At 45.9% G+C, this 12601-nt stretch overlaps 1 protein-coding gene across 1 annotated transcript in view; it reads right to left on the reverse strand.

Annotated features, from left to right (window-relative positions):
- The window catches only part of Abcc1 (ATP binding cassette subfamily C member 1), a 142775-nt gene that overhangs the window by 65096 nt on the left and 65078 nt on the right, over positions 1-12601 (reverse strand). The window contains exons 6-7 of the mRNA XM_017797340.2: positions 9373-9434; positions 6633-6764 (exon numbers count right to left, since the gene is read on the reverse strand). Of these exons, the coding sequence (XP_017652829.1) occupies positions 6633-6764; positions 9373-9434 (194 nt within the window). The remainder of the gene's footprint in view (positions 1-6632; positions 6765-9372; positions 9435-12601) is intronic.

Raw genomic sequence — 12601 nt, forward strand, 5'->3', positions numbered from 1 at the left:
AGGGAAGAGGGGAGGGGAGGGAAGGGAAACAAAAAGGAGAAGAAAAAGAAAGAGAAAGAGAAGCTGGGTCAGGTGAGGTGGTACAGGCCTATCTCTCAGAACTTGGGAGTCTGAGTCAGGAGGCTTGTCATGAGTTCAAGGCCAGCCTGGACTACATAGCAAAGCCTGTCTCAAAAAAGAAAACCTGATAGTGGAAATTAGATAGCTACATACAGAGAACGAAGCTGGGCCATGACCATATACTATGTACAAAAATTGAAAGATTTCCTTTGTGTGTATGTGCATATGCCAGCCTGACTTTATGTGTACTGTGTGTGTGCAAATGTCAGAAGAGTGGGTAGGCCAGACATGGTAGCGCACGCCTTTAGTCCCAGCATATGGGAGGCAGAGGCAGGTGGATTTCTGTGAGTTTGAGGCCAACCTAGTCTACATAGCTAATTCCAGGACAGCTGGAGCTACAGGGAGACCCTGTCTCAAAAAAACCAAAAAAAAAAAAAAAAAAAAAAGAGAAAAGAAAAAAACAGTGGGTAGGATCCCTGGAACCAGGGCTACAGATAGCTGTGAGTCAACTGATGTTGGTGCTGGGAACCCAGGTCCTCTGCAAGAGCAGTACTGGCTCTTAACTGCTGAGTCTCTTCAGCCCCAGGAAAATTAACTTGTAACGGACATGGTCTCTACATGCAGAACCATAAAAACCTGCTGTGCTTGGTGGCACAAGACAGCAGTCCCAGAACTTGGGAGGTGGAGGCAGAAGGCCATCCTCAGCCTCACAGGGAATGATGCCAGCCTGGGTTACAAGACCTTGACCCAAAAACACAAGGATAAAGTCCTGAGAAGAAAATACAGAGTTGAATCCTTATGGCCTTGAACTTGGGGATAGATTCTGATACAACACCACCACAAACACAGCAACAACTGATAAACTGCTAACTCCCATTAGAATAAAGATACTATCAAAGAAGGGAACAGATAAAGGACCAATACCCAGAACACAAGGGGAACTGTTAAAAAGAAGAAAGGGAGGGAAGGAAAGCACAGGGGCTGAAAAGCACATGAAGTATCTATCACTCAACACTATCAGTGAAATGCAAACCAGAGCCTCTGTGAGAGAGTTCTTTATACCTTAGTGTGAGGAAGACCAGACATTCAGATAAGGAACTGATGCAGATGAAGAAAGAGGAAGTAGGCAAAAGGTAAAATGATGTCGCCCCTTGGGAAACTGGTAGGCGATTTCTTAAGTTAAACCCAGAAAGGGTTAAAGATACAGCTCAGCGGTAGAGTGCTTGCCCAGCACGCATAAGGCCCTGGGTCCAACTACTAGTACTGGAGCAGCAGCAAGAACAACAAAAAAGTTAAACATAGGATTATAATATGACCCAGTAACTCCAAGAAATATACCTAAGAGAAATGAAGACACGTGTCCACCTAAAAAAAATGAATATTTCTAGCAGTAACATTCACAACAGCTCAAAAGAGGGGACCCATCCATTTTTTACACCTTTGCGTGAGGAGTAAAGACCTGTAGGATATTATGTCTATCAACTGATGAACGGATAAATGAAATGTGACAGATCTACACAAGGGAACATTGACTATTACTTGGCCATAAAAAGGGATAAAGGACCAACAGAAGCTACAATGGAGATGCACATTAACAACACAAGCCAAGTGACAGAAGATGGACTTCACACAGGGCCTGTATTTTAGGATTCCATGTCCATAAAGCAGGTAAATCTATAAAGAAAGACCATAGATTAGGGGCTGCTTAGGGCTGAGGGTGGAAAGGCTGGGGTATTGGGATTGGGGTAAGTTATGTACTAAAAGTGAGTGTAGGGAAGGTTCACAACTTCAAATACACTAAAAACCATTGAAACGCATGCTTTAAGGGAGCAAACTATGTGAATTATATTCTCAATCAATAAAGCTGGTATCAACTAAAAAATTAGTTCCCAGATTACAATGGTTCAACTTCACAACAGTGTAAGAGCCATAAGCAATCATTTGAATGGGAATCTTTTCCCAGGTCAGCTACATCCTCTCCCATGATATTGTGTAGTGGGTCAAGGCACTGCTGAGCCACATGATCCTGAGGACAAGCCCCAACTTTGCCCCACAATACTCAGCTAAGACATTTGGAACGGAACAGTCATGGTTCTCAGAGCATTCTTGACTCATATTTTCATCTTCTCAAGGGCTTCCTGTGAGATGATCAGATTTTTCTTTAAATGTGTTGACTGGGGTTGGAGAGATGCCTTTGTGTAAGGGTGCTTTGCCACCAACCCTGATGATCTGGTTCAAATTTTGGGAGAGAAGTGACTCCCAAGTTGTCCTCTGACCTACACGTGTCATGGAATACATGCTACACACACACACACACACACACACACACACACACACACACACATTTGAAGCCCTTTTCCCTGCTCCAAGCCTCAGGCTTCCATGCTGGCTAGCAGGGAGGGGCCTGCACATTCTGATCCTAACTTCTCCCTGCATGCTTATTAGTTATCAGTTTTATACGGTGGAAGAGGGTAGGAGCAGAAGCCCCGGCATAAACCAACCCCTGAAGCCCATCCCCTGAGGCTGGGCTCCAGGCTGGGAGTTTAGGTTGGATTTCTTCCTAGTTACTCAGGGAATGGGCCAGGAGGAAGGAACAGTCCACACGGCTTCCTGAGCAGCCCCTAAGCTGTGCTCCATGCACAGAGGAGGAAGGCCTGCAGAAAGGTAGTCAAGTGTGGTGGACAGCAAAGGCTGAGTCAAGAAAGAGGCCCCTGGCCAATGAGAGGGAAGGAGGGAAGGAGGAAGAAGGGAAGGAGAGAGGGAGGGAGGAAGAATGGAGAGAGGGAGGAAAGAGGAGGAAGAAGAAGAAGAGAAGGAGGGAGGGGAGGAGGGAAATAGATCAGAAGCTCAAAGCCAGCTTAGGCTACATAGGGAGACGCTGTCTCAAAAAACCAAAAATAAATAAGTAACATCATTGGTGGTATGAAGTTTCATCTTCACACAGTTCTGAACTGTACAGATGTGAGAGGAGCCTGGCCTGTTACATTGCAGAAGGGCAGGCTGGATCCGCAACAGCAGAGAATGGATTGTTACAGACAGAATGCATGTTTGACTGTTCTTAGTGAGAAGAGGTAATTGTGCATGTGAAGATGAAGGTGGCAACTTCCCCTATGTTCCACCAGTCCCTGTAAGGGAAAGTTCAATCCTAGATGAACTGAAATATAAACTTTATAAATGGGGAAAATGACTAGAGATGGAGATGGAGGTATTAGTTGTTTTTTTTTTTTCTTGAGCACTTTCTGTTCCTCGAAAACTAGAAGTTCTTGTCAACTTCTTATCAGAAGTTCTTGTCTTACAGGAATATGCCTGTAATCCCAGCACTCAGGAGGCTGAGGCAGAAGGAGTACTGTGAGTCAAAGGCACCTGGACTGCACATCAAACACCAAGTTAGGCAGGGCCAGATACCAAGACCCTATCTCAAAATAAAACAAACACCACCACCACTAAGCCCACCACAACTACTCAAGTGTTCAAGTGGCCTTCTTTTATAAATCTGAGTCCTCTGGTGGTCACGGCTCAGCCCAGTCCCTGTGTTTCTGTGCCCTTCCTTCCTACCCTGCACAGGATAGTCGTGAATAAGATGACCACCCCACCAGGTATCCAGGCAGATGAAAAGCCAGCCTGAAGTCACCTAGGTCTGGAATCTTCTTCCATCTGCAGACTCAACTCCATACAGTCTGAGTATTTCTGCACACAGTACCACACACTATATAGACTGGGTTTTCATATAAATACCTACGATAAAGTTTAATCTATAAGTCAGGCAATTGGTATAGAAAAACAGAACAATTACAACAATACCTATAATACAAGTGCCACCGTGGTGAGCATGTTCTCTCCCTTACAATACCTTACTGTGCTGTCCACATTCTTGTGATACTGTGAGAACAATAAATGACCACCAGACCTGAAGGGGTCACGTCAATGACAGGCACTGTGACACAGCATTAGGCTGCTGCCTAAGGATTACTTACCTGAGAGATTACTGGGTGGGGAATGTATATAGCATGGACACACTGGACAAAGGAGTAGTTCTCACTCCAGTGACAGAATGGGGTGGAATCAGAACACAGCACCATTTAAAACTTAAGAATTGGTTATTTCTGAAATTTTAGATTTAGTGTTTTCAGACCATGTTTGATTGCAGGTTACTAAACTCCTAGACGTGGGGAGAAGACTGCAGGCTGTTTAAGCCATCAACTTTAACAGCAGTTAACAGCTTCCTCATTTTATTTTACACTACCCTATTTCAGATGAGCTTTATTTTGTAAATTTGTTCCTGGTAAAGTTACTCTGTTTCCCTTTGCCCAATGCTGTAACTTCTAAACCAGCAACATTAACAACCTTTAGATGGCCCACATACTAGCTATTACAGACTACTATTACAAGAAAGGGGAACAAAAAAGGAACAATCACTAGTCCCCAAACTAAAACAATCTGTTGTTAATTTTTTAAAACTTAGAACATCTGGTAGTCTTCAAATAAGATCAGAGTGTGGGGCTAAGGACTTGCTAATCTGTTCTATATTTAAAAGACTAATGTTTAACTTGCATGAAAATAATGTGCTTATCCAAAGGATTAGAAACAAACCCAGGAAACAAGGTCATTTGTATCCAGGAATGTTCCAACTAAGAGGAAGGCAAATATTTTTTAAGCCAGAGAGATAGTCATTGTCTTAGTTTGTTTCTTCATTGCTGTGACAAAATACTCTGACCACTACCAACTTGGGGAGGAAAGGGTTTATTTAGCTAACATATCCCGGGTCACAGTTCATCCGGGAGCCCAAGGTAGGAACCTGGAGGCAGGAGCTGGAACACAGGCCATGGAGGAACGCTGCTTACTGGCTTGTTCCCCTGGCCCCTGCTCAGCCTGTTTTTTTATGCAACACAGGCCCACCTGCCCAGGGGTGGCACCACCCACAGTGGGCTAGGCCCTCCCACATCACTCATCAAGAAGATGCCCCTCAGACATGGCCACAGGCCAGTCCAATAGAGGAAATTCCCCAACCCAGGTGTGTCAAGCTGACACTAAAGCTATCCAGTACAGTCATCAAGATGGCTAGCCACCCTAGATGTGTGACCCAAGCACAGCTTCCCCAACAGCTGTCACTGCCTATGTCTCCCTTCCCTATAAGAACTCTGAGCCATGAGTTAACCAACATGGAGCTTTGAGGACAATACCCCATTTATCTTCTCAAGATGTTGGCCATTGAATAACCCCTCATTCCTTCCCACTAACTCCGGACCCCCACATATTTGGCCTTCAACTAGCGGGCAACCCAGACCTGAGTTTGGCCACACAAGCCCTGTATACAGGAGCTCTCCAAGTCAGAAGAGGGTGTTGAAGTCTCTGGAGCTGGAGTTACAGGTGGTTATGGGCTGTCTGTCATGGGTGCTGGGAATTGGAACACCCTCTGGAGGCCCAGCAAATGCCTTAAAACTACTGAGCCATCTCTCCAGCCCAGATTTCCTTTTAATTAGATGCACTGGGATATTACTGGTGCGTCCTCGACTGTCCCCTTAGACCCCAAACACTAGAGATGCTAGAGGATCCCAGGATCAATCCACCAAAGTAGTTCCCACTTCTACTCACTGTATAATGAGCTTTGGGTCTATTACAAGCACATCTCTACAAACCTTAGAAACCCATTTCCAGTTCTCTTGTGTGTCCATCTAGGAGTATACAGACTATAAGTATGAGGACTATATTTAACTTGAAAGAAACCTGCCAAACTCTTCCACAACTACTGAACCACTTGAGACTCATGCCAGCAGGAAACAAGATGGCATTCCCCAAAGGGAGGCCACAGCCTGAAGAAACCACAAAACATTAACACAAGCCAAAGAGGCACTGGGTCACAGGGAGCTGGCACAGACCAGATTTCTACAGGAGCCAAGAAGCCAAGCAGACCTCCCTGGAAACCAGGACTCCCTGCAGCCCTGAGCCTCCCTCAGCTATACCCTTTCTCTAGAAAATTCAGATGGGTGTGAGTGACTATACCAAGAAGTTCTAGTCCAATAGGATGTGCATCCTCCCTACCCCTCCCCATCCACAGATGCCAGCACCTAAACCCAGGCCCTGAACAGGGCTCGGCACACAAGAAGCAGGCAAGTGCATGTACAAACCAGATCCATTAAAGGCCAGGCCAGAGTGAGCACTTCCTGATTCAAATCCCAAGTTTCCAAGTGGACAGCCTGCCACTGAACAAAAAACACTCAGCCCAGCGGGAACATTCAGGTGCCAGATGCTCAGAGTGAGGTCTGAGACAGCAACACTGTGTTTGAGAGTGTGAAACCCATGCCCAGCACACACCGCTAAGGGTTGGCCAGTAGGATCGGCCCCTAGCTTGCCAGGAGCCTCTCTCCGTTTCTACCCAGACCCTCTAAACAAGTGTGAGACTACCCATCGGCAGATAAAAAAAGTGAAGCCCAGGGAAGTGACAAAAATCATAAGAGATTGAGCTGTAGGGCACCAACTGGGATTCAGGCCACGATGGCAGGAGGGAGAGGAGATGGTGGTCATCCCAGGCCATGCCCGCCCTGCCTAGAAGAACACGAGAATGTCACACTCACTTCCTTGACTTGGCACACTCCTTCCTCCAGTTCTTTACCAGCACGGGTACCACTTCTTCTGACGTGTCCTCCTTATTCAGTGACCAGAGGTTACTGTCCTCCAGGGGCTGGCGGTAGCCCTGGATCATCAACCTGGGAGGCAGACAGTTAGAGGGAGATGATGAGAGCTCAAGGAAGAAGGAAGTGGGGTTCCCTACACACCTGTTCAAGTGGGGAAACACTATGGCTAATTCTACTAGGTCTTCAGGAAAAACAGACGCATCTGCATCTTTACAGACATGTACACAGTGTGCTCAGGGAGAAATAATGGAATGGCTCTAATTTTTGTTCTGGTTTTTTTATTTTTAATTATTTTTTTAACTATTTTTTTTAATTTTCATTTATTATTTTATGTGTATGCGTGCACTGCCTGCATGTAGGTAAGTGCACCCATGTTGTGCAATGCCCACGGAGGTCAGAAGAGGCCGTCGGATACCCTGGGAAGGGAGTTACGGACAGTCGTTAGCTGCTAGGTGGGTGCTGGAATTTGAACCTGGGTCTTCTGCAAGAACAACCAGAGTTCTTAACCGCTGAGCCATCTCTCCGGCCCTAATTTATTTATTTTTAAACAGGACCTAATGTGGCCCAGGCTAGCCTCAAACTCATTATATAGCTAAAAATGACTTTGAACTCCTGATCCTCTCCCTTCCACCTCCCCAGAGTTGGGATTATAGGCGTGCACCACCACCGCCACACCCAGTTTATGTGGTGCCAGGAATCAAACACAGGGCTTTGTGCAAGCAGTGTGCCCACTGAGCCACTACTTCATCCTTTCCTTTCAAAAATTTTTATTTATAGCCAGGCATGGTGGCACATGCCTTTAATCCCAGCACTTGGGAGGCAGAGGCAGGTGGATCTCTGTGAGTTCGAGGCCAACCTGGTCTACACAGTAAGTTCCAGGCCAGCTGGGGCTACAGGGAGACCTTATCTCAGACCAAAAAAAAAAAAATTATTATTTTTATTTATGTGTATGAATGCATTGCCTGCATGTATGTAAGTGCACCTGTGTCATGCAATGCCGGAGGTGAGAAGAGGGCATTGGATCCCCTGGACCAGTTGTTAGTCCAGGTGGGTTCTGGGAATCAGACCCAGGTCTTTGTGTGCATATGTCCATCCTTCTGTGTGTGCATGTGTGCGCCACATGCATACATATGCCTTGTGGAAGCCAGAACAGGACATCAGATCTCCTGGACCTGGAGTTACAAGTGGTTTTGAGCTGCCTGATGTGAATGTTGTGATGTGAACTTGAGTCCTCTGGAAGAGCAGCAAGCACTCTCAACCTACACGTCACCTATAGCCCAGAGGGACTCTGCTCACAGAACTGTTAGTGCACCTGAGTCTCAGTGGCTATCATTCCACAAGGTCAGCTGGGGGATTCCCACCTGTGCCATGGCAGTGCTCAGAAAATTTCAGATTTCAAATTTAGAAAGCTCAGCACATGCTAGACTTTTTAGGAGTTTGAACACTTTCAGACTAAATACAAATCTAATGTTTTCTTTGGAAATAATCTCAAATTTATAGACAAAGAAATGAATTGCATGAGTTCTCTTAGATTACCACACTTTTGCTATCATTGCATCTCTGTTCATCTGCACATGCACGCACATTATTTTATTCTAAGCCTTTTGACAGTTGGCTGGAGATCATATGCTTTTACTGGCTGAATGTTGGTGTGATCCCTCTTGAGAACAAGGGCAGCTTGTGTGTGACCCAAAGACAGTGGCCAAAGTGGGAACAGCATTATCATGGATGCTGTGGCCTGCAGTCCACATCCCAACACCATCTGTCCGTTTTTTTCTTTTATTTTTTTGAGACAGGGTCTCATTATATGGTACTGGCTGGCCTGGAATTCACTATGTAGACCAGGTTGGCCTCAAACTCACAGAGCTAGTGATCATCTTTAACAAAGAAATTTGAAAACTAATTGCCAAAAGTATTTAATTGAGCCAGGAGTGGTGGTACTGTAACCCCAGTACCTTGGAGGTGGAGGCAGGGGGCCCAGTAGTTCACAACCAGCCTGGGCTACATGAGACCCTACTGCAAAACAAACAGAGAAACTGGATAGGATTCAGAGGTTATGGGCATCGGCTGCTCTTGCAGAGGATCCAGATTCCGTTCCAGGTCCCACATGGCAGCTAACAACCATTCGTAACTCCAGTTCCAGGCAATCTAACACCCTCTCTGGCCCCTGCAGGCGCTGCACACACAGTGCACTTGCAAACATGCAAGTAAAACACTCATATGCATAAAATTAAGATAAATTAATTAGTTAATATTTGTATAACGTTCATAAACACAAGAGCAGTACTTATTATGGGAAGAAACAGACTCAAACAACTCCCAGCAGCGTTGACTGTGGGCAGAAAAAACGTAATTGTTTAAAAAAATTGGAGGAAGCTAGGAGTGTGGGTGCACACCTTTAATTCCAGCATTCAGGGGGATCTCTGTCAGACTGAGCCAGCCCGGTCTATGTAGCAAGTTCCAGGAGAGCTGGGGCTAAGGGAGACCCTGTCTCACTTAGAAAAAAAATGGAGAAGGGAGCCATGAAAACCTCATCAGTTTCTAGGTGTTTTTGTGTTGATATATGCAGATTTTCTTACCTACATTTCTACAGTGTGTGTGTGTGTGTGTGTGTGTGTGTGTGTGCGTGTATGTTTGTTCACCCAACCAATTACCCCCTACCACACGGGCCAGGCCTCACCCTGTAATCCACCAGAAAGTGATCCTGGAAAGGAAAGAGGCGCTGGATTCCGGGCATGGATTCTAGGAGACACAAAGCACAGGATGAGGAAGAGAAGGGAAATTCAAAGTTGAGCTTCCCACTGATGTGAGGGTGAACTCGAGTTGACCACCCATCCCTCAAAGGCCCACAACCACACCCTCAGTCTTCTGAACCCCACATGACTACTCTCTTGAGTCCCATGAGAGACAGACCCGAGACCGCCCTCCAGTTCCACCCAACAAATACGTCCCGAGTGAACAACATGCTACAGACCTGCCTCATCGCATGTCCATAGGCAACCCCATTTGTTGTTGTTACCAAAGTCCCCTCCTCACTCACCCATTCATCAAGGGTTTGCTGAGCACATACTACATGCTGAGGACTCTACAAAGGACTACAGATCTACCTTTTCCTACACTCCCACCTCAACCTTGGGTAATACTTATCATTGTTTCCACTCTACAAAGCCATTTACTGAATAGATTTTTATCAAGCACCTACTATGCACCAGGTGCTCTACACTTTTTTTTTTCAACAGTGTGAAAGAACAAACCCAGGGTCTTGCACACGCTAGGCAAGTGTTCTTCCACTGAGCGGCAGTCCAGCCCACTGTGCACTATTCAGTATCCCTGTGGAACTCTTTAAACATGGTATTACTATTACCTTCTCTTCATTCATCCATCCAGCACATATTTCCTGAGCGTCTCCAATATGCAGAGAAAATATACAAATCTGAACAAAGGGATGCAACCCCGTCTATGCCTTGTGATCTACTGTACCGTGCTCTACAACCTCTGTTCCAAGCACTTTACGCAAACAACCTCACTGCGTCTCCACCACCACCTCACAAGGCAGGGGCCAATGTCACCCGATTTTGGAGTTAAGTAGGAACAGAAGTGAAATGGCTTCTCCAAGATCCTCTATCTAGAAGTGGAGGCAGGATGTGCGCCTCAGTCAGGCTCCAGAGACAGACAGTGATCAAATGATCACATGAGCACCAAAACCATACAAAACAACTGCAACAATTGCCTCAAGGGGGGTTGACATGATGGATGAGATCCTGGAAGGTGGTGACAGCTGGCCTGGTTCACCAGCATCAGAGAACCCACCCCGAGGAAGTCAGTGTTTGAAGGGTGAGTGAATGGAACCAAGTCAGGAGGAAGAGTCAGGCAATGCTGGCAGAGAGCAGTGTGTGCAAAGGCCTCCAGGTATAGAGAAGCACAGCAAAGTCCCCTTCTCACTCACCTATTCCAGGCTCCAGGGACCCAGAGGGACTTACAGAGTCTCCAGCGAAGGCCAGGGTATATCATGGTACATCACTTGCTAGACTGTGCACAGCCCTGGGTTCAACACCCAATGAGGCAAAGTGATCTACACTAGAGACTGTATAGTCTACACTGGAAGTCAGGTAAGGAATTCTGGTTTCATGTTGTGGGCAGTGGGGAGTTGTAGACAGATTTTGAACCCATTATCAAAAAATCTCCTTGCCAGAGAGATGAATCAGAGCCCCAGCTCAACAGTATGTGGGCAAAGAAAAAGGCATTAGCACAGAGTCTAGGTTCAGAAAGGTCAGAGCTCAACATGCTGCAGATCTGAATTCTGAAGCAGCTTCTGTGGAGGGAAGGCAGGGTGCTGGCAGATGGATGGGCTTTCAGCAAGGATGCTGCTCAGAGTCTCAGAGTTTTGCAGAGCTACGGCATTCAGAGAGCAGGTGAGATGGTCCACTCTAACCACAGTTTCCCACCAGCCCATTTATCTAGGCCCCACCTCTGGAGTTCCAGGTGAACCTGGTTTGGGGTAGAATCGGTATACCAAAATTTGTTTCTGTTTGAAACTTGCACATTTTTCTTGGCAAAGTCACAGGGCAGTAAATGTACAGGGTTAACCCAGAACATCAAATTTACCCTCAGACACGTTCAGAGCCCTAGAAGCAGCCAGAAGGGCCCCAGCTGGCTGAAAGGGGAAGTGAGGAGGACAGTGCACCAAAATGCACATACACCAATTCAGACAATGGAAAGAAACTATCCCGGCGTCACCTACAAAGAGATGCTCAGCAACCCAGTCATCACTCTGTAAGCAGAATAAATGGAGGAAACAAGCATTTCCTCCACCTTCTCTAAAGGAACCCCACACCAGAGCCATTTCACACACATTGGGGTTAGGGGACTGCAGCTAAAAAGTGAAGAAAGTAATGTCACTGGAGGATGTAATGGTTCATTTTGCAACCACACTGGCTTTTGGCAATATTTGATGACATTAGCGAATTATGAGTGATTTTAGACCAGATAATGACTGTATTTTTTTTTAATCCTTATCTCTTAGATAGTATTACAGAATAACGTTGGGCAAAGCAAGTATACAAGGGCACTCTACTGTTTTTGCAAATTTTTGTCAGCTGAACTACGTGGAAATGAGATGTTACAGGCACAGCATGGGAGGCAGAGGCAGGAGAGCTACTGTAAGTTCCAGTCCAGCCAGGGCAACACAGAGAATCTTCTTTTTAAAAAAACTGCCGGGCAAGGTGGCACATGCCTTTAATCCCAGCACTTGGGAGGCAGAGGTAGGCGGATCTCTGTGAGTTCAAGGCCAGCCTGGTCTTCATAGTGAGTTCCAGGACAGCTGGGACAACAAGGAGACCCTGTCTCAAAAAGCCCAAAAAAAAAAAAAAAATTCTTAAAAAAAAAAAAAATTAAGATGCTGTGTATGGTGGTGCACACTTTTAATCCTAGGCACAGGTACATGGATCTCCGTGAGATCGAAGCCAGCCTGGTCTACACAGCCAGCTGGGGCTATAGGAAGATCCTGTTTCTAAAGAACCACCACAAAAAACTTAACATTATTATTGAAAAAAAAAAAGAAACGAGAACCTGGCACTGGGGATGTAACTCCAATGGCAGAGTGCTTGCCTAGCAAGCAGGAAATCCTGTGTTTCAATCCCAGTACCTCCTAAAACTAGGCATGGTGGTGTATGCCTGGGGCCCCAGCAACTACACAGGAAAAAAAAGATAAAAGATAAAATCTGCCCCCAATAATACACACATATACACAGAGGCCCTCCAGTGATACACACATATACACATACACACAGAGGCTCTCCAGTGATACACACATATACATATACACACAGAGGCCCTCCGGTGATACACACATACACACATACACACAGAGGCCCTCCGGTGATACACACATACACACATACACACAGAGG

The sequence above is a fragment of the Nannospalax galili genome, unplaced genomic scaffold (assembly GCF_000622305.1).
Source record: "Nannospalax galili isolate Female #2095 unplaced genomic scaffold, S.galili_v1.0 scaffold32, whole genome shotgun sequence".
In the NCBI taxonomy this organism is placed as follows: Eukaryota; Metazoa; Chordata; class Mammalia; order Rodentia; family Spalacidae; genus Nannospalax; species Nannospalax galili.